At 36.6% G+C, this 26,300-nt stretch overlaps 1 protein-coding gene across 27 annotated transcripts in view; it reads right to left on the reverse strand.

Annotated features, from left to right (window-relative positions):
* The window catches only part of RBFOX1 (RNA binding fox-1 homolog 1), a 918,501-nt gene that overhangs the window by 86,219 nt on the left and 805,982 nt on the right, over positions 1-26,300 (reverse strand). For 26 of the 27 annotated variants that reach the window (XM_056338151.1, XM_056338139.1, XM_056338143.1 and 23 more), the window contains 4 exons: positions 15,017-15,160; positions 12,133-12,186; positions 6,572-6,664; positions 4,817-4,877 (listed from right to left, as the gene is read on the reverse strand). In XM_056338151.1, coding sequence (XP_056194126.1) covers positions 4,817-4,877; positions 6,572-6,664; positions 12,133-12,186; positions 15,017-15,160 — 352 coding nt within the window. The remainder of the gene's footprint in view (positions 1-4,816; positions 4,878-6,571; positions 6,665-12,132; positions 12,187-15,016; positions 15,161-26,300) is intronic. The other variant, XM_056338126.1, reaches the window with a different exon arrangement.

Raw genomic sequence — 26,300 nt, forward strand, 5'->3', positions numbered from 1 at the left:
TGCAGCCGGTAAATGCTGTTAGCCTGTTGCTGTAAAGTAGCTGCCCTGTACGAAAATGCTGTGGTCACACTCTGCAAAGCTCTGAAGTGGTACGAATGCAGCCACTGCCTCCCTCTCAGATGATCACTGTCCTCCCACAGCTGGCATAAAACCAAAGCACAGAAGCAACAGATCTTCCGTATTGTGTGTTCTGGCCAAAATCCACCTGTGTCCTTGCACCCGACGTGGCATTTCCAGGTGTGCCCGGAGCACGCAGGCTTGCTGCAAGAGCAAAGCCTGTTCAAAGCATGTCATGCTACAGATGACAGTGCTAGAAGCAATTGAAGGGGAAGGGGTAAGAGAACAGCAGGAGAACACACTGGTGAACTCATTTGCCTTCTCAGCTGCGGTAAAGTGCCAATTACTGTGTTTTGCTCAACTATGGGTAGACCCACTCCCAGTTACCTCCAAACTCCACAGAACGCCCCCCCCCCCACACACACTTTTTTTTTTTAAAGTGTTTGAACAATTATTTTAACTACTAGGAGTGATAAAATAGGGGTTTTCGAAAAGCACACTGGAATCAGAGGACTGGGAAGCACCATTTGTACATGGGAACAAAGGAAAAATACCTGAGCAAAAGCATCTTGTAAACTCAAGAGCTATGGTACTTAAAATAGATCCTATATGCTGCTGGAAACAAAATACAATCAGGGACAACAAGGCTTTTCAAAATCAGAAGAGCCAAGATCAGAAGAATTTAAATGCAAACTATATTGAGGCTTGTTTCTGCCTTGGCCATATCATGTAATACAAAAGAATAGCAGAAGATCATGAAACCATAATGCATGATCAAACTGAAAAAGTGTATTCCAAAATCTCAATAAAAACATCAAAGAGAACTATTCCTACCTTTTTTTACTCTTAGTAAAATTTTACGTGACAGAAAATCATCCAAATTTTGAGACTTTCAGTAAAAAATTCTAACTTTTTATTGTTTGGGAAATATTTAATATTCCAAATTCATTATCTCCTCAAAAGACCACTGATCAACACCATTCAAAATGAAAGCTGGGCTGAATTTCAGATCCGTCAGCTTTTGCTGTCAAAGAAGCTGACAGACAGCTCTCAGGTCTAAGTTACACTAACAGTGCCACAATTTTCCAAGAGAAAGAAAAAATCTTGGAAGACGCAGGCTGCTCTTCACAGCTGAAGGCCACTCTCGTACATCAGTTCCTTACCTCTCTCCCAGTGACGGCTGCCTCACCTAACTTTGTGAAGCTTATACAGGAAATTTCATTCATTGTGAAAATAACAGTAATTAAATTTAACTTTCTCTTTGCCAGCTAGCAATGTGCTGGCCCGTAGCTGCGGGTTAATCAAGTGTGATACTAGTTGATGTATCCGAACAAGCAGCTGCCAGGTAACCCTATTTTGGCAGCTGGAGGAGGCAAATTCTCTGCAGTGGGTGTAAATTTGTGCATTTTTCTTACTGTCACAATACCACGCCCCTCCTCAAGTTTAAACTATAAAAGCTCAAACCTTAAAAACCAAACAAGGAAACCGAGACCCCCTTTGCCTTCCCCAAACCCCACCCTGTATGTACAGTCATCCAAAGAAATGCATGCTAAGCACGCTAAAGGGAAGAAAATAATCACACTGCACAGTGTAACAAGCTTTGGTAGGAAGTGGGGCACAGCGGTGCAGAGAGGATTATTTCATTTCACAGGCCAGACAGGCACCCATGGCCGGAGGAATGCTTTGGCAGGAGAGGAGCCCTGCGACACCATTTGCTTTCTCCTGTTTGCACACAGAGCGGGGAGGGAAGGGGTGCAGGAGGGAATTTAACTGTGGTAATAGTCACTAGCTGTGATTTTGCATCTAAGTTTAGATCATCAGAAGCCTCAAATTCAAGGCACCGCAAGTATAAACTTTAAAACATATTTTTCCCTCTACTGATCTCTGTTTCATGTTCCTCACTCATTGCTGCGGTTCTCTGAATCTACTTGCTCATAATTCTTTATTCCATGCAACACCTGGATGAACGCCCTGAACTGCAATATGGGCATCAGAAGAAAGTATAAGTGTGAACGGGATAGGTTGGAACATCTAAAAATACCTCTGAAATATTTTTGTGAACAAGTAGAACTCCTGATACTGAATTTATTTGCAAAGAAAAGGCAGTTCTACCTCCAAAGCACATGAGGTGAGCCATCAAAATCATCCTGTCTGATAACAAACTTGCATAAAAAAGCTCTCCTAGCAACTGAGCATTTATTAACTGTTCATTTTGGGAATTGTTGACAGTCACAGGAAAGCGTACTTATTTCAAACACCACCTAGGACACAAAAGCAAGCCACTTATTTGAATGAAGCTGCATATATTTAAAAAAACACTAGGTTTTTGTGCTTTAAAACCTACTGCCTTTTGCAATCATATTTACAACGAGCCCTGTTATCAAACAACCACCAGTATTCAGGAATGAAAGACAAAACAGAGCATATCTTATCTTTAAATTACAATAACTATTGGTGCCTGATGTTTTTACATAATACTATGCCCCAGCTACGGTTTGAATACCTGCCAATAACATGTCAGTCACCACATACTCTGAGAAATAAAGAGACATTAAAAAAAAAGTGGCTTTGAAGAGATAGGCACGCGCAAGCAAAATGTTTCTGGTTATCCACGTCAGAAGCATCTTGCAAATGTTAATATGGTTACAGAACACAGAAAAACTAGCCTTATGTCCTATTTAAAAGATTAGACCTTTACTTTAGAGAACAATAATCTTTAATAATCAGCTATAGCACTGGTTAATTCCTGAAAAAATGATAAAGAACTAGAATCATTCAATGTCAGGATGACTGATAATACAAGCACTGATTAAACTAAATGAAGCACCTTGCATGTCTACACTTCATTCCTTGTCGCTTGTAATGATTATGCAAGAAGAACACTGTTCTCCTTGTGTGTTTGCTTTAGCGGACCTCAGGCATTAAAAAAACCAAAACAAAACCCCACACCACCAAACCAAAAAAACACAACTTGTATGAACTACAACCAGAGTTTGTCTTGGTTGATACCCTCAAAAAGTGTGTAAAAGAACATCCTACATGCAACACCTTGGATGTCTGGATTTACAAACATAAATATTATTTGTTCTGCACTGAACAAGGTATTTCGCACTTTTGGTGAGATTTAGTCCAGAAAGACAAAACAGTGTAAGTGGGAACAACTTAACAGCAGACTTTCATCTTCCTTGGTTTGGATATTAATAAATGATAATGTATGGCCTGCGTAATCCTGCAGTGCAGGACACAGAGGTTAGCCTCCTCTAAAATCAGACTCCTAAAAATTTCACATCTCTGTTTCCAGCATTCCCTTCCTTCAGCACTGGATGTGTTGATATGCAATGTGTTATTTGCTAATTAACAGTTTGGAAGCCTTGGGATAATATGAATTAAAAATATAGATCAAAATTTACAATAAAACTATTTTTAGCCTTTTGTCATTCAATAAAGCAGACAATGTTCATAGTATCACATGCGTATAGTTAATTTAGCTCCTTTTTGCAAAAAAATCTTGTTATGTGATCCAGTCAAGCTTCATGTCTCTTTCGCTAGATTCAGCGAGATGTTTTAAAGCCAGTAAAACTGGAGATTTTCCCATCTGGATCATTTGCCAAGTTCCACATCTACATACAAAATGAGGAAGAAAACAATTTCTGAGAAAGCATGAGGAATTTCAGACTCTTCTCCAGATCATTCTAACTAGTTCAATTATCACATGTCAAACAAAAAATATTACTATATTTTATTTTTACTGTGGTAGGAAAAAATTATGACTCTCTCATTAAAAAATAAAGCCACTGTTTGCCTAGGGTTTTAGTAAAACCTCCTTAATGATACCTCAGATACAGAAAATAAGATCCATTATTTCATTTCAACATGGAAGAACCTAAGCTACCTGTGGAAACCTTTACTGATGTACATGTAGATTTCACCTGCTTTCTGCTGGATGGCAAAACCTCAATTAAATCGAAAAGGAAACAATTATAACTACGCAGTCTAGTAAAACTAGAAAATGTAATTGCAATTAACTTCAATTGGATATATTATTGTTTGACATTGTTGAGTTTGGAACTTGTCAGAATTTTCTGAACTAGCGAATGCAAAGAACTCCAAGGAAACTACTGCCAAAGGAAACATTTTTACATACTTTATAACAATTTAGATTGGTATTAGAATGGATTTTTTTAGAAAGCTTGGAATTTAGATTTTTCCAGGGGAAAAAAAAAAAACAAACCACAACCTGGAAGCAGCACCCCTTACAGCTTGCCCTTTACTTCTAAGAATGTGTGGAAAGAAGAAACAGAAAATTATCTTTGACTAGATGTGTGTCTTGGTACCAAAAAGTATCTCATGCCTGACAGAGACATTCTCCTTGCTGGTCTCCCTACCTCCATCATCCAAGCAAAACTGAATCCTCCGATTAGTTCATTCATCGCAACATTAACACTGCACAAAGCTAAAAGAGAATAATGCTTCCCTGTCAGGTATATTTTCCTGTACAAAGGCCACTGTGGTTAATCACGCAGAATTCCAATCAGGCAATATGACGCATGCTATGCCCACATGGCTGTGAATTAGCTGAACTCTACGCAGCCAGAATTTACGCCCAGCCATATGATGTTTTAGGTCGCTGGACAGCACCTGAGCCCAAGGAGACGCGTCCATGACACTCCGTGAGAAGATGAGCCCACCCGTTCCGCAGAAGCGTAAGGCTTCACATGCACCAACATTAAAACAACGCACCCAGATCTCATGCACTTACCATTTGTGTAAGGGTTGACGGTCTTTTTATTTGTCATTACACGTGCTGTTGCATTATTTACCTAAGCACATAGAACACCAGATTAGAAAGGGTTACAGAGAGAGTCCATGTTGCTATTAAATGCATGCATTATTACTGCTATTAGTCATGTAAAAATAAAATGCAATTTAATTTATAGAAGGCAACAGGAGCATAACAAAATCATACTATTTATAATTACATTTACTTTCATAACCATTTTAACTTACAAATCATTTCAATAAAGCAACATCATATCATTTAAACTTTAATAAAAAGACATTAAAAGCAAATTAAAAGGTACTGCATAATTTAAGACTTAAGAGCATGCTTGTATTCCATGATAACACTGATACAATAAATACTCAAAACAGAAAAAAAGATCATATGAAGGAACATGCAGTGGAGTAGAAAGGAAAGAGACAAGGTACAAGGAAACAAAGAAAATGTCAAAAAAAGGGACAAACGAATTTTAGCAGTGTGCAACATAACCCTTTAGAAGAGAAGTACCATTGGAAAAGCAACATCTAGCATTCAACACTTGGAACAAGAGCCTTTTTCATTGCAAGAATTAACAAAATCATTCAAGCTTTAAAATCACAGCTAACAAAAGGATAAAAAGAGGGTGCATTATTTAACACAATATGGAGTTAACAATCTGAGTAAGATGTGCACGAAGTCATATCCTCAATCCAATCAGTGCCTCCCAGGCTTGCTTAAAACGTACACTCAATTACAGGCGTACCAATATAGAAAAAAATGTAGCATCAAGAAAACTTAATACAACAAGTCAAAAAAATTCACGTGGTATATCAGCGCTAAATACGTGAAACGGCAGATGGACTTCTCCACTTACCATTCAGCACCATCGCCAGCATGGGTATGTATACAGTTACCATGGTTACTGAGAGTTTGGTGAGGGCCCTAAGCGCTACCGTCGAAGGGGGAAAATGAAAAGGCAAAATATGCAACATCTTACTCAAAAGACGACAGCATTTTCAATTGGTATTTTTTTATTCTAACAAATACGACTGAGGCAGTATTGAAGGGGATCCAGTGGTATTAAAACACATTTTTGTTGTTTTTTTAATAGGTATGAATGGCTCAGGCCATCGAGCCAAAGTGGCCTGATAGTTTCGTTAAAAATTAAATGCTAAAATTGCTCGGTCTCTAGTCTGGCTTTTTTTTTTTGTTTGTTTTTTTTTCTTGTACATCTTTTGGATGCTTCTTTCCCAATTTTAATTTTTAAAAGCCACTGTGGATCCCACATCAACCCTGCAGGAAAAAAAAAAAAAAGAAAAAAAAAAAAAACAAACGAAAAAACCAAAAAAACCAACCTTTTGTTTGTTTTTGTTTTGTCTGTCACACTTTTTCTTTTTTTGTTGTTCTCAATTTTTTTTTTCTTTTTTTTGTTGGCTGGTTTTTGGAATCTACTGCACCCATTGATTTACAAAACATCCAAAATAACTTCAAAATATTAAAGCTTTCATTTTTTTTTTAATTCTGTCATCAACCTTTCAGCAATCATGATAATAATAATAATAATTACAAAAGAAATAATAATAAAAAACCCAAGTAAGGCCAGATTCTCTCTCTTTATATATAAATATATATATAAACAATGGGAAGGGGAAAGGGGAGCACACAGAAGACACCAATGATGCATCTGAAACAACAAATGAGAGTGAAGCAGACATTTATAAAAAAGATGAAAAGGAAAATATTTTGAACATGCACCTCGATTTTACGGCCCTCTACCACGGTGCCGTGTAATTTCTCCCTCGCCCTGTCCGCATCAGCACTATTTTCGAAAGTTACGAAACCAAATCCCTGCATGCAGGAGGGAGAAGGGGGGAAAACAACATGCACATTATTATTTCAGTCAATGACCACTTGTTTGCTTATGTTCTCTGTCTTTAATTTAATATTTTCTTGTCCTTGCTTCATTTCTGTAACATGCAAATTAGAAAAATTATAATTGTATTGAGATGTGCAATAAATAAGCGACAAATGTGAACAAATTTTTCCTGTCACCAGTTAGATAATACCCTCTGAGAAATTCAAAGAATGATACCAAAAATACCTTTCTACATGTCACTACAGAGGAAAATAAATCTAACAATAAGAAAATGAAATTAAAATAAATTACAGTGTCTTCACATAGAAATAAATGAACTAATGAGAAAAGAAAATGAACCACATTTTAATGACATGCAGATATCTCAACAAAATAAAAAACATGTGCACAAAATTCAACACTGAATGTCAATATACTCTAAAACATTGCCTACTTAATCATGCTGTTGTGATCATAAGAAACATTGTTCCCATGCAACACTAGGGTAACTTAAACTTTTGTCAAACTATACAGCCTTTACTTATTTTTTTATAAAATAAAAAAGAAAAGAAAACCACCAACAAAACAAAAGTACTTTTAGAACAAATTATAAACTTTCTTGTATTAACAGATCAAAGAAAATCACATGATGTGAATAGAAAAAGAAACTCTGATAAAGGAATAAAAATGCAAAAGTTTTGAATAAGGTTAAGTGGTTCATTTACTCTTTATGTATATTACTTCCCACATACAGAACATGCAAGTGGTAAAACTCCCAAATCCCGTGTTAGTGGGACAGGAGAATACTCAACAAGTCTGAAATTCTGCTTCTGACAAATGCTTTGCTTTATAATATTAGGCTAAACAAACATTTCCAATCCTACTAAAACACTTTTTCTTGTGCTAAGTTAACTGATGTTTACAATGGCAAATATTTTTGAAAAAATCAGACATTGAAAACCACTTTAGAAACATACACCAACCCTTTGAATTAATTCTTACATGAGCACTACAATGCCTTTGCATGCTTTCCCAAAGTTATCCGAACAAATAAGCATCTACATCCTTGGTGTTTCATAACAAGAAACATTTGCAGATTATATATGGCCACATTATAAATGGGCATTGCTGCACACATTGCAAGTCCTACCACAACCTTTTTATTTACTGTTACTTTAGCTTGAACTAAAAGTTCAAGCTTTCCTCTGTTATGTTCTCAGCCATAAGCCATGCACCATGTCTCCTCATGCTCCAGTCCATTCCCTAAGTTTTCTGGCCAGTATTCACGCACTTACTCTCTGCAGTTCTACCTATTATGTACATACTGACTGACTTAAAAAAAAAAAAAAGAAAAAAAGAAAAAAAGAAAATATATTTATACATTCATTATATTATACAGAGGAGACCAAATATGAAGCTAAAGCAAAACTGACATCAAGCACTAAGAAAAACAATGGATATGAACTACAAACCTAATTAATTGCCAATCAATAAAAAAAGTTAAGAGACTACCAGGATCATTATATGGGTTATTTGGGTTATTTTACCTACTTATTGAACACATTTATTTATGCCAGCTTACACCACAGAAGGTGCCATTTATACCCAGCAGCAGTTCATGCTCCATTCTCTTCAGCTTGAACACACGGGCTGTTGGTCCTTCCCCCCGTTTAAAGCCAAGCTGCAGAGGAGCCCAGAAGTGCTCTGTCAGCAGTTCCACATCTAGCTGAAGCCATTCTCAAAACTCCTGATTCCACACATTTCCTCCACTCTACCCTCCCCACTTCCAGCCGAAAGCCACGACCTTGCCTGTCACAAAACACTGAGGATGTAACACACTTTTCCCCAAAGCACCAGAAGTGTTGAGAGAAAGTAAACCCCCCTCCTTAGCACTAATCCCTCTGGTTTAGATGCCTGCATAGGTTTTTCGCATACCTAAACCCACCCTCAACTTTAAACTTTTATTTCTTCAACTGCTTCCTCCCATCTTCTAAAAGCTCTGCAAAAAAAAAGCTCATAATTTAAGATGCTTTTAAGTAAATTTCATAGTGGAAAACATCCCTGAATCCATCGATCCAAAGAGCCTAGCTCCATGCTATAGCACAAATCCCCCAGTTCTGCTTGTTCTCCCCCCTCCTCCTGGCTGAATGTCTGTCCCTCTGAATTCCGGACATTTGGTGGGAGTTGTTTAGTCAAAAGTTTGAATCAGTCTTCTTAGCTCTCAGCACTACCAGTTATTTTTTTTCAAATGACTAAAGGAAAAGATGAAAACCTAATTATATTAAAAAATTAGGAAAAGATATAAAGTGGAGCCACAAGCCAAGATAAGACAGAAACTTCAAAGATTCTGAAAAGAATACTCATTGTATTTTTTTCATTTCTTATGTTGTACTTATTCTCATAATTAACACTATTCCAATTAAGTTCTTATTATTTATGCAAATTTTTAATTTTACCTAGCTGACACAGAAACTCAATCACAGAACACAGATTCATCACACGTTCAAATATCTACATAAACACATTAACATTAATTTTATACACAGCTGATTCAACAGCTACTTTAGCTTAGCGTGCTATGTATTGTATTAACTAGTAATGCAGATTTCTGCATTTTAGTTTTAAAGTCTGTCAAGTGATTTAACAATAGCCAAGTTAGTACGTGAGCAGCTCTTATTTGAAGAAATATATATTAATATATACATTATATATACTAACACCTATGCACACAAACAGATTTGTGAAAGTATGTAGGTACTATATAGCTGTATAGCACATTCATTTACACCTGGGAAAAAACGGTACTTGTTGATGTTCCTGTATCTTTACAGCCTTGCAGCTGCGTCTGAGACAAGCCACCTGAGGCTCCGTGGAGAGCTTCAGTGTTAAAACTGCAGAGTAGTGTTAGAATAGGCACAGTAACAGAAGCTCTATTCTAAATCTTCCTTCCATGGTGAGTGGGAAATGCAGAGAAAGTTACCAGCAGTTCTTCATGTTACTTTAATCAACAGCTTCAAGAATTGGCAAAGGTAAGCCTCACAGGTTGTAAGAAAGGTCTATGCCAAAACAATACTGAAATTCTTGCAATTCTTATAAAGAGTTTCAAAAGTCAGCAGTGTTGCCATGCAATTCTTGCAAAGTTATCTTAATTATTATTATGCCCACAAACAAACAGAAATTTGCAGTAGCATGAAACTTGTATTATTTTAGGGTTTCTTTTTTGAAGAGATCCCCTTCATCAAAATTATATTATACTTTACGGTGGTGCTCCAGCATTATGTTTTCTGAATAAGCAATTCCACTTTTCTCAACTATCATGGCATGAAAACAAGCTTACTTCTGTTGTTTTTACAGGAATATTTTAAAACATGAATTATTAGAATCAAAAGAAATAAAAACAGAAAGAAACAAAAAAAAAAAATCTAGCAACTCTTTTATGCCAAACTGCAGCTAGAAACAAATTTGAATTTTGATCCTGCAAACTTTTTTACCTGTACTCAGTTTGAGACCACTTAGTAGTCCTTTCAGTTTCAGTGGGTTTTTATGAAAACATAGATAAGCACTGCCAGGAATGGGACTTTAATCTGGTGCATCTTAAATCCTACAGAATGGACATGAAATGATCAGATTAAGGAAAAAAAAACCAAACTTTTTATTTAATTGAGAGAATCTAAGGGTACTTTTACAAATCAAAATACCTGAAATAACTCTAAACAAGATGAGAAGCAGCACACACAAGCAATGAGATGCATCACAGAGCTGCTTTGAGTATCTTCAGCAGCCTACTCAGAGCCAGCCTGGATGCACCAAACAGCACTAGGTAGTGTAGAAGTATCTACTAAGAACAGGGCTTAGAGTCTAACGCAAAGTGTGTAACTGAGGTAGTGATATTACAAGCCCACCTAGGAAAACCTCTTCCTTGTGGAATCCTTTCTAGGAGCAGCTTGGGTTTAGCACAAGGTACTGGGATGTTTTCACTAGTGCGAGACCACTATTAAAAACCCACTCAGTTCAGAAATACCTCCTCACCCCATCCCCCAAATACTTTAAAAAAGCCTTATACTTATGCAGTCCAATGCAGATGTGGTGACTAGAAGTCCTACATGTGTAAGACTGAATGGCTAACCAAACGTGTAAACCACCACGACCACGATGTGTACTCAGTTCCGCTCCATCTTCAAAGGATGTCAAAGGTGGCAAATGTGGGAAGTCTTTTGGAATTTATAATGCTATGGAGCAGAGGCAGGTTCTGAACAGTCAACGTCTTTTGCAAACACTACTGAACAGCTACAATTTAATGACAATAAACTTCAGCCAGAGCAGGAGTCTGTAAGCCACCAAATACCATACATTGTGGTTGTTTACTGAAAAAGTGGTAAAAGTTCCAACTGGGTTTGGGCTAGCAGGGAAGAGTACTAATTAATGATTGCCAGAATAATTTTGGAATGTAAACTAGGAAATTTCAGCTATTCTAATAAAAAAAAACCAACAAAAAAAACCAGCTTTACATTTAGAATATAAATAATAACACATTAAGGGAACAATTAACCAAATTAAGATACGTCTGATGTAATACAGATTTATGATATAGGTGACTTTTTAAAAATGTCAGTATGTCTATAACAGGAAAAGAATTCTACCACTAATAATAAATCGTATGTGAGAGTTACAGGAAGACTGAAACATCAGTGGATAAACATGATACGGTGTCTGACATGACAGGAAAAGGAAAAAGATATCATGCATATGGCATCCACTAAACCCTTACAATGCAGCTGATACCATAGGTGAAGAAGACTGGGCTGCAATTTTGCACCAGGTAACGAAGCTAATGGCAGTCATAGGCATTCTGTCTTGCTTTATTTCTTAAATATCAATAAATTGAAGTATGCATTTAAGGCAAAGTAATTTTCAGAAAAATATAGATGTTTGCAATACAGTAAGAACTCTTTTAATCAAATAAATGTTAAATGATTATTTTCAAAGGGTTGGTGTACTGAAGCTTTAACTAAAGAGGAAAACATCTGCACTTAGATAATCTGGAACAATCATATTTTCTCAGTTAATTACTAAAGAGGATAGTTATTAGGTATCATTATCATCTTTCATTTCAATAGGGGAAAAAATACCTGTACTAATACAAACCTGCCTATAAATATCTGTAAGTATGGACTCATCTTATAAAATAAACAAGATAATTATCCTTCAAGAATAAAGACAGCAGAAATCAACATTCCCATAAAACGCATGCCAGTTTGGAGTAGCTAAAATTACCCCCTTTAAAAGATATGAGTCCAATGATTTTCATGCTGCTTAGGAAACCAAATGACAGCTCCAAAGATGTTTTCACTAACATAGAATTTCAGATGTTATTTTTTACAGCAGTGCAGTTGTTTCCTTTTACTCACACAAATATTTTAAACAAATCTAAAAAATTCCATGAGTGAAATGAACTGCTTACCTTTGAGCCTCGCTCATTAAAAATAATTTCAACATCTAAGATTTTACCAAATTGCTGCAAAGAAATAGAAAAGTTACATGAAAATAAGATAACTTCAACAATTGTTTCATATCTAATACAAATGTTTCTTTCAGAAAATGTGCACCACATAAAAAAAAAAAGTTAAAGAATATAAAGTCAAAGATAGCCAAGCACCAAAAAACACACTGAAGAGAAGCCAGATCATTATTACAACTAAATCATACCTATCATTACACTTTTCACTGTCATTCCACATATGCACTTACGAACCTTAACTTCAGTGAAACCACCTGACAAAGAGGGAATCATCTTTAAACTGTGATCACAGTGAAGTGAAAGTCCCAGTTTTCATCTTTTATTTTATTTTGTCTTTGCACATAGCAGGTTACTTCCCTGTGATCCATCCAGTCCCATCTGCCAACACCATTTTGTCATACGTAATATGCTACTGGGCTACTTTGCTTGGAGTGTAATAAACTTCTCTAACGAGACAGGATGAATGGCTGCACGAGCATTGCCACCCTCTGGTCATCCTTCCTTCTGAAGACCCTTTGGTTCAGAAGACTTCTTGCAGTTGCTCTGCAGAATAGGTAAAGGTGTTTGGTTACTTCGGCTTTACAGGAACAAGCTTAAACCAGCTGGTAGTTTTGTTGCTGGCTTCAAGGAAGTGAGGATTTCCCTCCACCCTTGCTGAGAAGGGATAACCATTACTCCCTAAGAAACTCTTGACTCACTAGAGTATACTCTGGAAAATTAGAATGGATATTGACTTGTTGGGGATTTTTCCCTGCTCAGAATGGCACTTTTAGTATAATATTAGTAGTAACTGCTATTAGCCTCGACCTTAGAACTACTCTCACAATCATCTAGGCATTGCTCACACACACAAAACGTGGCCACTTTGCTATCCCAAAGAAAAAGACTCCACTGGACTTCTCTTAGGAGACTGAGAATAAATGTTTGACTTGGGCAGTATTTAGTTAGAACGCTTTCTGATATGACACATTTTGTGATGTGACACTGTAACCTATCAGGGGCTCGCTTCTGTTATTTCGTGTGTCATTAACATGCAGGATGGATCACTGTTAACACTGATAAATGACACAATGTATTAAATAAAAAGGCAGAAATTAGAAACAGGCAAATGAAGAGTAATCTAGCAAAAATCCAAGGAACTGCAGAAATGAGCCTGTACTCCAGTCTTTTAGGATATAATAAACCATTACAGGCCAGAAAGGGCAGTATTCCTTTTCTAGCTTATTGAAGTGTTTCAACTTGGTTATGAAAAATCCACCATCAATTCTTATCCCTTGGTTTATTTTATGTTCTTGCATTCACGACCTACTTAATATTTTCACTGCAACTTTAGCCTATAAGCACACATTGACTTAATGTTTAAACAGTCCTCCCGTGCTGTATTTATGTGCATGTAAAAAGTTCCTCTGCTGTATGTATAACACAGTCATGATGCAGTATTACCATACTTTATATTTCAACACACATTTGCAAAAATTTAATTTTTCTACCAACTCAGAAGCTAAACGTTTACTGTTACCAAGTCACTCTAAAGCAGGAAAACTCTAGCCATTCTCCAGTGTTAGTCTTCTGAGACCTAAGACTTAGAAATACTGAAATTTAGGTTTTATTCACCTATAAATTACTACAATACCTGAAAGAAGAGAGATCCTTTCATTTAAGGTACTTTCATTTCAAATAAAATCTATCTATTTTACGTGGGTTTTAAAATTTAAATAAATCTTCATGTTTTTCTTTAGGTGGTTAATTATTATGCTTTCTGCTATTTTGCTGTCGAGCTGTTAGGTGTACTTAGGGGAGGTTACTTATAACAACTAAGATACAACATAACAGTCACTCATTTTCCAATACTACACCAGCACTCTTTTTCCAGTGACTGTTTCCTTCATTGCATAGAAATAAATACTGCAAACCACAATGGCTTATCTCACAAGCAAAGACATTAGAAGAACTTAAAAATCTGAAGCGAACATGAAAGCTGGAAAGAAGTATAGAGCCATGAAATACTTGGTGCTGCATTGTGTAACAAACTGTAACACAGAAGGGAATTAAGTTTTCATGAGTCAGAAATAAGAAAGCAAGGGTAACAAAACTAGTTAAGAGTACTAACTAGGAAAAGCTGGGTTCTAACAGCTGATCAATCACTACTTCTAGCTTTTGTTTAGTGACACTTCAAGACAAACGTATTCTTGGAGCAGGGAAAAGACACCTCGTTTAACTTCTAACAGTTAGCCTAGAACTGATGGCACATACGTGTAGATACAGCCAATGCACTTGAAGGTAGCTCAAATGGCCTGGGTAAAAGCAAAAATGATGAGACAGAAAAATACTGGCAAAAACTTTAGAAGCTTGCAGACCTACAATACCTGTGGGGATGGGTGAGGATTCCTACTCCTGGGCTTCCTGATTAGATTCAGCCCATGTCTTACTTCTATAGATTTGGGTTCCTTGCTCATGAGGTCAAGTATTGATGATTTTACATCACGCTCTCCAAAATCAATAAACACAGATCTAGAAATCCAGAAGTGTACAGCAGGAATATATATGCATTCAATATTTTAAGCCAATGTAGCTTTTTTGGAATGTAATACAAAACACAATACACAGAATACACCCAGCTGTATCACATACAGTGGAATCAGTAGAATTTCTTTTCCCAGTTGTGGCTGGCAAATCAGATGTTTGGTTAGAAATAAATGAAAACAGAATCTTTACTGAAAATGGTTAAACAGCCTAAATCACAATACTGCTCTCATGGTTGCCTATAATATAAAAACCCTATTGCACTGCAAATATGAAAAAGCATAAATAAAGTGTGAGTACTTACTCCAAACATTTGTCTAAGATCTGGATCCCGGAATCTGAATGGTATATTTGAGACGTGAAGCCGTTTTGGTTGCGATTTGTTTTCTGTATTTTCAGAAGATTGTGTCTGTTGCTGGCCATCGGTCTGTGCTGCATCATCTGTCTGCTAAAAGGGTAAAGCAAAATAAAGCACATTGTAAGTATTTCTGCCATTTTCAATATAAAGTGGTGGGCTTCAATTCTCAGAAAAATGACTAAAAAGGAGGTCAAACTGTGCAAAGGTACTGAAGAACACCAGAAGTTGAAATACATGAAAATCAAACCAATTTCTGTATCTGTCTCAACAATATACATTTTCAGTGATATTTGTAAAATGTATTTGGAATAAACTGGAGAATAGGAAGATTATTGTTTGTTGATTTGCTTAGTTATTTTTAAATAATGAATAAATATGCCTCCCTATATTGTAAAATTGTTGAAATCCCTTTAACTGCATCAGTGTTTGCCAATGGAAGAAACTGAACCTCCATGTCCAAACAGCAGCCTACTTGCAGAAGCAAGCTATACACCTTCGAACAAGATTAGTACTTTCATTTAGAGGCCACTGGGACTTCTACACAGGAGGCAGGTAACACATCACATCCTAGCTGCCATTTCATAAGCAGTGCTGATGGGCACTGGAGGGTCATTTTGTCTAGATAAATGGTCACCATTATGGAAAAGGCCTTGAGTTGTGAAAAGGAACAGAAGTATAATCAGCAGTGAAGGTTGTTCGACTTAAAGTGAGACCCAGAAACAAAGTTTCACATATTTTCTTTCTCACCAAAATTAAGATCATAGCATGGTATTTCTTACAGGGACATTGTTCTTTAGTTTTAAAAATGATATTTTATAATTGAAGGACATCACTTTGTATTACAATGTAACAAACAAGCAGAATCATAAACCCATTGAGAGATTAGGAAAAAAATAATGTCCTTCATCCCAAAAGCAAAAGTAACCAATGCTGGTCTTTCAGTATATTATAGCAATTTCTTATGTGTTCTTTATTTACATCATACAGTGCCTAAATAATCACTGTGTGCACAGCACACATTCACTAGAAAAAGATTTTGCATAGGTATGTAAAACCAGCATAGCAGTTGGGGGTTTCGGTGGGGTTTGTTTTGATTTGGTTTAGGGTTTTTTGCACTGGTAGAAGGGATTTGCCAGAAAACAGGAAAGAAAATAGTTGAATAAAACAACAAGGACCATCTTATAACTGTTACTCTATTTTCTCTGCCCTTCCTCTTCCTTCCCACCATATTAATCTCCCAAGCATTCCTTTTTCTCTTCTGTTCTAATGTTACAGTTCAGCTTGTCTTTCTGAATTTTTTCATTAAAAAAAAAAAAATGAGGAAGTCTGCCATTTCCTGCTAGTATCACATTTCTTTTAAGAGACAATAGTTTAAGCAGAATAAAACTGGTTATAAAAAAATAAACCTTACCACACAGTTTCAATACCAATAAGGCTGTTAAGAAGGAAGCAAAACAACTCAAACTAATTACATCATTTACATCAGAGAAAACTACATAAAAATTTCACTCTAGCAAGTTATATTCAACATCATCTTCCACAGTAAATTCAAATTCAAAGTACAAACATGTAAAATTTCCCGCACTGCCCGTACTTTTGGGCTAAGAACACTTTACAGAGAGAGGTTCTTACATTTCTGCAGAAGCATCAGTTCATTGGTGGTGTCTGCATTTCACGGGATACGCTAATGCTCATACACAACTACAAACTTCTGTGTACACTAACAAATGATTTCAGGTGTTCCAAACAAACAGGGAACAACTCAAGTGTAAAACTAAAACTGAGTCACTGCCACTGCAGTGACAATATTCATCTGCTACTCCCTAAACTCATGGCAAGGGTCCCACAAACTAAATAGTTCATCTTTACAAATTTCTAGCAATTTAAATACTAAACAGGGTATATAGCTGATAAAAGACAAAGCCACATTCCATGCTATCTCTTGCTATCTAAAACCAACTCAGAAATTCAAAATTTAGATTTTAGGCAACTGTTCCATCCATAGACACCACAGAGATTACCTTCTACCTTCAGGCCTTAGAAGGAGAGGACTATGAAGGAGATATGGTGTATGAGAGCGGGTGGGGGATCAGGGGCTGGCAACTCTCGAAATACAACACTCTGGAAGAATTTAAGGTCAATTAGATTAATCTGAAGAGAATTAGAGAATTCTGAAGGTGCTGTTTAGCTTCAGGAACAAAGGGTGCCCCAGGAAGAAATTATATAATCAGTTTACTGTATAAATGCAAATTGGAAAAAGTAATTTCTGTTCATTCTATTAATATAAATGATGAGAAACAAAGAGTAGGAAGGTTGAACTGTGCACTATTAGCATACCAAAACATCAGGAGCAACTTCTGTACCAAGAAGCTGAACAGAAACATTGCTAACAAAAAGCCAGTGAGATTTCTGAAGATGACGCTAAAATGAAGGAGCTACAAATTATGGGTGAAGTGGGTCCATCCAGGTACTGCTATTTTCTGGGCATTTCTTTTTTATTTGGAAATTTAAAGCTTCTGTGAATAAATTGGTAGTTTCAACAAAGAATGCCTCAGAGTTTTGGCTGTGAGGACTGAAAACCAGAAACTTCAGAAAGTCACTATCGTCGGAGATTCACACCTGCAAATGCCCTTAAAGAAGTCTGTGGCAGAATCAACACAACTAAACCATTTTAAATGTATTAAAAGGCTTGACAATATAACAGTTGCTTTACAAAGTGTATTATCATCCAGAAATCTACGGAAATGCATAGGAGATCTGGAGAAGGGTAAGTGCAAACTGAAATTGGTATGTGGAGCTTATACAAATTTCCAAGTAACACCAAGGAGGTAAAATACACATAGGACAGAAGACAGGCTGGATTTTGCAAAATCCCAGGAAGGAAAGTTTCAAAGCCCTGTGGACTCAAAGAGCTAGAATGCAATTTACCTTACACATACATAATACATTTCAAGAGAATATTTTCATTGCTAGAGGATCTAAAGACTGGTTTGGTATTTCTTTAAAAATTAATTGAAGTCGGTGTAGGACATTAGCCTGGCTACATCCCTGCAGTCTTGTATGCAATCAGTGCAAGTCCTGATCTATTATGGGTTTGGTCTCTTTCAATACCCTCTCTTGACTCAATCAAGCAAAATAGTATGCTTTATGCAAAAGAAATAAATAAACAACCCCCTTAAGCCTTATTATTAAATAGAAATTACATAAAAGGGACTACAGTCTGTGTGTGTTTTCACATATGACCTAATTGTTTTGAGTACAAAGCTGTATCAGTTAACTTCACGTATCAAAAGTTCATGATTTTAACTTTGTGAAGAGATCAGAATTCATAAACCACCTATTCAACACATTTTACCACTGGATCTATCTGCTACCTGGTCGTCCCACCTTTTCCTTATGCGTGTACTGGGTTTTTTCCCACAGAAGTTGGCAATGTAAATTCACATACAACTTGTAATCCATTATAATCTTGTTTATGGAACTGCTTTTTAACCAGTGATTTTTCATGCTGTATTTGTGTAGTTTATTATTGCTATGTAAACACCTTGCATTTGATGTTTTTGAATACCATCTTATTTCTCCAGACAATACCTACAATTTATCAAGATTACTTTGAATTCTAATCTTGTCCTGCCATGTACTTGCGGTCCTTCCCAGCTTGGTACTGTTGCAAATTTAGTAAGTATACACTGTATTCCATCACTCAGATCATTAATGAAAGTACTGAGAAAACACTGAGTCACCACAAATCCCTGCAGAACTCCTTTTAATAAATCTAATTTTGATAGCGAGCTGCTACTTAAACACAGTTTCCCGTTTTTTACCCCGCCTTATTGTAGTTGCACGTTTACTGTATTTCCCAGCTTGCTTAAAAGCATGTCTTGTGTGAAAGTGCAAAAGCCTTACAAAAAGAAAAATGTAACATTCAGTACTTCTCCTTTGTCCACAAGGCCACTGCAGAAGTAAAAGAATGTGTCTTTTTGACACATCCATGCTGATGGTTATTCTTCTTGTACTTCCAGGTGTTAAAACCAGCAGTGCATGCACACTTACCTCTTCCAGTATTTTCGCAGGACAAACTCTGACGCCAGCACATCCCTTTAACCTGTATCACCAAAACTTCTCTCTCCCGCCTCTTTAAAAACCAGCATTGTGTCTGCTCTACTCCAGTTCGCCGGTACCTCTACTCATTCTCCACAAAGTAACAGACACTAATGGCTCCAAAATATTATCAGTTTAAATACCTTGAAATGGAGCTAAGTAGAAACAGTTAACTGAAAAAGCCAAACCGAACCAAAAAAGCACCACACCTAACTTCCTTGAATATTCTTTAATTCGTTTATTCCCTCTTTGAGACTGACAGCTTTTTCTGACAGTTGGGAAATCACTGTAATAATCACCTGACTGAGGCTGACTTCACAGTGAGGGACCGTGCAAAGAGGAAAGGCTCTTTACCCTTCTTCCCAAGGCTGCATTTCATAGTCATGCCCAAAGATTCTCTCCAGCTTGGCATTAACTCTATGTTTCTCCACTCCAGCTTGAATTGGCTCCAGAAGAACCTCGCTCCTGGCTACCTCCTGTACAGGCAGTCGCAGAACTGTCACCAGCACATTCCAGTATCAAATCTCAATTGACAGTCAGGCTGCAGGAAGCACTAAATCACCTGAAATCCCTATTATTCACGAGTGCAGTACTGTACCTCCAGTTGCCTACTAAAGAGCACATCCATTGAATTTTACCAGCTGGGTGTCTATGATAATTTTCAGAACAAAGAGGTCTTTTTTCCTCTAATAGTTATCCAGAGGCTTTTAAGGGTCTCTCTCCTTCTACAATTGTGACCTTGAACAAGGCACCCCCTTAAATTACAAGGGAACAATTCCTTTCTTGTCTGCCCTTCCTAATCAAGATTTACGACTATTTTCAACAGCATATAGCTTTTGCAGGTATGAATTTTCAATAAAGTTTTGATTTTTGCTTTTTAAGGGCATTTTATGCCTTCTATAGTGACATAATTGGTTACAACGGCATCACATGAGTACGCTGTGGCCCAGGGTGTGTGGACACAGTACAATATTTATTACAAGGCATCAATAAATACCCCAAAATAGACTGCTTTCATTTACAAAGCCTGATGTATGGAATTTCTGTGATACTGTGAAGTTCCTAAACATTTCTAGAACGCTATATCATGCTTTATAACTGTTAAAGCTATTTAACAAAATCCAGTGTAAATTTTTTTCAAATAACTTTAAATAGTTCAATATTTACACTTATAATAAACGGTTCAAATAACTTTAAAAGAAGCAGTCTTTATTAACAGGTAAACCAAGAAGTAAAGCTACAAAAGCACTGGTAGAACAGACCCTTAGTGCTATAAGAAATCAATGGTAACGGCAGGTTCTCAGCACCCTTGAAAATTACTACAGATTGGCTTTTTTCCTATGCATGTCAGTCAGCACTGTATCAGGTTAGTTTGTAGCTCTGAGGTTTAAGATGTCATTTGTCATCTTCACTGAAAGGTCATTTCCACTGATTTGCTGCATGACTTTTTTTCTGGTTCCACTGAGAATGTATTTCTAATTTAAAAAACCTAATAAACAGTTACATATTTAGCAGATTATTGATGAGTATTGCCCAGAGGGAACCACAGGATGAAAACTCTGGCATCCCATTGACTATAAAATAACAGACAGTGCTACAAAATCTTATTTATGTAAAAAACATTTGCTATGGATATTTATTAATACACAATTGCACACAATTGCAAGTTTCCAGCACCATTTCATGGCATAAATGTTAAAATAAGTTGCTGAAACTTGAATCCTTTAACGACTGTTTATTGCATTTGCAGGCACTTCATACAGAATCGAGATGCTCAATTTTCCCTAGTAATTTCTAACTCAATCGATATATGTGCGCTAAACAAGTTTAATCTTGATGAAATTTAATTTAGGTATGGACAACATTCAGGGAAAATCATGTGAGGCATGTCTACATCTCTACCCAGAAATATGTCTTTGTATGTCAATTTTAATTTATCATTTCAGAGAATAATTTTTCCTCTCTATCTTAAGACCCTATGTCAAGCTATTACTATTCTTTGGTAGTTCTCTTTATAGTTTGCTTTTCTCTTGACCTTTGCCCAATCTTATTCAATACGTAGATATCTCCATTTTAATAAAAATTAATTTTTGTGTTGTTATCTCATAAATATTGAAGAGAAACTATTTAACAGAAAAATCGATGATATATATCTAACCCCTCAGAGAAACAAACATCATGAAACCAACTCCTTAAGCTAGCCATTTTAAATTAAATAGATATGCTCAAAATATTGCCCAAGTATAGACTCACATTAATATTTATCACCGAAATTATCAAATCAGCTACCACAAGTGTGTGGAGGTGTAAATGATAATAACAAAGATTTAAAGAAAACTAGTACTAAAATGAGACGCCCTTGTATATGTTGTTCCATTACAATATCTGAAGTCATTCTCTGACAGTTTGAAATATACTGAGGAAAAAGTGACCCAAAATAAAAGCCTTCACTAGCCTGCATTCAGAAAACATTGTTAATGACGCTAATGAAAGTTACATCTGACATAAAACTTTCCTTTGAGTTTCAGCCATCTTCAATATTTACACATACTTGCTCTTCTCTCTCTCTCTCTCGGTAAATCAGCACCTAGGGCTGTCATACCCCTCTCCATTTCTGATCAAATCACACAGACTGCTTTTGGGTTCCTATTCCACCACATATTTTCAATTATAAAATGTTAAAAATCTTAATATATGGTGGTCTTAAAACTTATAATGAAAGTTATAAATACATAATGCAAAACAGAAGAGTGAATTCTCACATACACAGAAATGAATTGAGATGAACTTCCTTTATTCCAGTGAGCTACTGAAGGCTTAGGTGGTAGAAAAAATGTAAATTGAAACCATTCTTATAGGTAAGCAAACTCAGATCAAAGAGGGTATTTTTAAAAATTATTTTATAATTTCATATAAGATACTTTCAGTATAAATATAAGGTACACTCTTTAACCAAATCCATCACCAGGGCAGTTAAAATGAAATCTATTGTTTTGTAAAGAAATTCTTTATCAAACTACTAATTTTTTGTCTCTTTAACTCAGTTCTAGAAAGAGAAATCTTCTATTCTTTAAAAGGACTTCACTCAAGTTCTTAAGGACTTCACACTTGTCATGGTTCAACCCCAGCTGGCAGCTAAGTATCATGCAGCCACTGGCTCATTCCCCTGTCCACCACAGCGGGATGGGAGGAGAATCAGGAAAAAGATAAAAGTCAAGGGTTGAAATTAGAACAATTTAATAATTGAAATAAAATTAATAATAACAACAACAACAATTGCAATGAAAAGGAGAGAAATCAGTTCCAAAGAGATGTGAAAAAAACCAAACAAGTGATGCACAATGCAGCCGCTCACCACCCGCTGACCGATGATGCCCAGCTGGTGCCCGAGCAGCGATCGCCAGGGTACGGCCAACTCCCCCCACTTTATATCCTCAGCATGACATTCTGTGGTCTGGAATATCCCTTTGGCCAGTTCAGATCAGCTGTCCCGGCTGTGTCCCCTCCCAGTTTCTTGTGCCCCTCCAGCCTGCTCACTGGCAGGGCCAGAGAAACTGAAAAGTCCTTGACTTAGTTTAAATATTACTTAGCAACAACTAAAAGCATCAGTGTGTTACCAACAGTGTTCTCATACTAAACCCAAATCACAACACTGCACCAGCTACTGGGAAGAAAATTAACTCTATCCCAGCCAAAACAGGACAACCCTGAAGTCAAATTCTTAAAATCAACTAAAACCACAATGTTTTTACTCTGGGCAGCCTAGCTTTTCCAGTACTGTCAATAATACCAATTCCTCTGTTTTCACTGAAAGGGAGTTAAATGCAATGAAAAATGTGGAGTTACGCTGCAAAGTTTTAAAAGTTTAGTGGTTAAAAACATTCCTTCTAATAACTGGCAAGAGGCATACATGATTCTTAATAAAACCTGCGGTGATTATGCACATGCAGGTACCGGCCCGCGCTGTGCTCCTGAGGCACCTGTCAAGGAGGTATCTAGTCCCTTAAGAGCTGCTGCTCCTTCTGGGGCAAGTGAACCGTAGAGTCTCAGATCATTCCATCTCAGACAAAGAACACGTGATCCAGTGTGCTGCCTCAGGATCAACCTGCATTACACAGTTCTGGTATCAGAAGAAACTACCATAGTTTACCAAAGAGTTATATGTTAACTGAAAAGAACCATTTTGTAAAACATTTTTGAAAAGTACCATTTTGTAAAACATTTTGACTTTTTTTTTTTTCATTTCCCTTTCTAGCTTTTTCCGAGGAATTTTAAAAATTTATAGATGTGAAGAAAACTGCTAAACAAGATGCTGTTCTGGATAAAATAAATTTTAAAATTTCCTATTTGGAGAAAATATTATCTCCCCCACTTTTTTCTTAAGACCTTACTGATCCAAATTTGCAATATATTTCACCCAGAAATACATTCTTTAGGAAAGGGGAGGGGGGTGGGGGTGGGGGGGAGGTATCCTTTGAAGCTTTCATCCAGCTCTAATACAAAGCCATTTCCCCAGGTTACTCCTCCCATCCTTAGTACTTGTGACAAAGGCGCTGCATGCAATAAAACAGAATGGTCAGTGAACCTGAAACCAGAGAGGGCCTTGTGTACTCTGTTTGGGCAGAAAAAACAATTCCATTCTCCTTCCCAGCAAACACCGATTTTCTGTATCCTTTTCCTTCTACTGTTGAAGACAGTCAGACCTATAATGTTTCTTACACTGAAATGGTGAGTGTTAGAGTTCCCCTCTGTTCTTTTTCCTTGACTAATCTCTTCCATTTTCCACAAAACAATGGCGGTGTAGACAAAATCTTTCACCATCAAACCCTGTTTTAAAAGGTAATGAAATGCTGCCACAGAATAGCTGTTTGCATGCCACTACAAAAGAACCCTGCCCTCAGTCTCAGCTTTTAAAAAGTAAATGGAGCAAAGGGTCGGAATGCCTAAAATTGAACTAAACCTGTTATCTCTTCCTGGACAAACTAGAAACACCTTGTATTCGTATAACTTGAAAACCTTTACCAAGTCCTGATCATTCTTCTATAATCTGTAAAGAAATACAAAATGGTTGTGTATTTTTTAAACCCACACCAAGTCTAGAGGAAGCACAGCCTAATACTAGTAGGAATAACCTGTAAAATACTTACAGGAAGAAAAGAAAGAGAAGAAAAGCAATAGATTATTTTTTAAAATATACTCAGCAGCAAACTTAGGTGCTTCGCTGAGTTTCTCATGTATACATACCCACATAAGGGTAAAGCTCTTTAGAAATTTAATTTTTTATTTTTTTAAAAACAGCTCATTTAAAAACCATATATCTATATGCCTAAACCAGCACCTGTTTTTTTCCAGCTGCACCAATCAAGTTATTTCTCAGAGAGAAAGAGCTTGCGAATGTCTTCTAGGCATTATTTGATTAAGTTGACAATATTATGTGAGCAATGGTTGAGTACCCACTGTGCTGTACTTTTGACCAAATTGATTTGTGTAATGAACACTTGCTCTGTCTCTTCTCTAGCCTGAATAGGGCTCTTGATTTAACCAGTGGTGCTGGAAGCCAAGTGAATTTACAGCCCCCACAGTCATTCTCTCTCAATCTGGAGAGAATAGCAGCAGCAGTACATGAGCAAGCATAATTCAATACATTGTGCTATAAGCGCAGAAAATAATATCAGAGAGCTCTGCAATATACCTGTTTGATTTGATTTGTAAACCTGATAAAAAAAGCAATCGAGAAAAGTTCAGCAGAAAAAATATATATGCGTCCTGAGCAAAAATATAACCATACTGAATGTGTACAAAGAACTGAAAAAATCATGCATGGTAAATCAACTTCATACTTTCCTTGGATAACATTGCACATTTTCCATTTAAAAAGGATCTAGATTCTGAAAAGTTACCTTCCCATTAAAAAGAGAGAATAATTTAAAACTGAGTTTGGGGCTTTCTGAAAATACTGTTTCTCAAACATACCATGAACAGCATACCGACAAACGCAATGGGCTTGTACCATTCCTGTTTTCTTAAGTAGATTGTCTGACTAATTAATCATACTGGTTTTGGTAAATTTATTTCTGAGACATCCCAGCTCTGCAATGTGCCTCCCAGAAGCATAAGAACATAGAGGAAAAGGAGTTATCTACGCAGATACATCTGTTTGTACTTAAATGTTTACACAAAGGTGTTCACATGGAAAAAAAATATCGCTGTGCTTTTTTACAGCTGTGATAAACATTACCACAAGTATCAGTGAATTTTCTTCTTTTCTTGTCAACTGCATCTTTTATCCTTTTCTCATGAGTGGAGATCAATAGTAAAGTCTCATTGCCTTCAGAATATTACAATGTGAGATTATTTTTTCAAATCTGTGCTAAAGATAAAAATATTCTAAGTATCTCATACTGGAAGGCATGCAGCTCATGCCACATCAATTTATCCCCTTAAGAATCCATTTCTGAAGACAATGTGCACTGTTCTTTGTTCTGATTTAGTGCAAAATGCACATAGATGTGGGACTTGCCATTATGCACAAAGGAATGTAATAGTATGATCATGACTGCATTTGATAATGTTGCTAAATTTCCAGTGCAACTGTGAGGATTTCATACTGTAGGAATGCTTGGTTTCAGTGACACTTAAACACTGCATGGGAAACGCTGGCTCTCTTGATTTCAGTTGTAGAAGCCCCTTCTATTTCAGCTGGGTCAGAACTTCACCCTAACACTATAGCCACTTGATAAAATAATTTCACCGTTCCCAACAATTTATTTTGTTTTTCCAGATTACAAAAGGTGTAACGTTCCTGTTTTCATATCCTTTACAAAACCATTTTACTATCCAAAGCCCCAAATGAAAACAAACTAAAGCAATTGCTTTGTCACCATATCATGTGACAGTTCTGAAAAGAAACCTACAGAGCAGCCAAGTCCTGTTCTGCAAGGCCACCCTGTCCCCCCTCTAAAGCACCGAGCTACCATACTGCCTACTGCCCAGGCTATCAGTGTGTAACCGCAGTCTGCCCCTTCCATTTCAAAAAAGTACATTATATGTTCAATTCTGTCTTTTATTACTAAAATACATCTTTCAAAGTTGAGACAAAATGTGAGACACTTACACTTAGCTTGCAAGC

The sequence above is a fragment of the Falco biarmicus genome, chromosome 4 (assembly GCF_023638135.1).
Source record: "Falco biarmicus isolate bFalBia1 chromosome 4, bFalBia1.pri, whole genome shotgun sequence".
In the NCBI taxonomy this organism is placed as follows: Eukaryota; Metazoa; Chordata; class Aves; order Falconiformes; family Falconidae; genus Falco; species Falco biarmicus.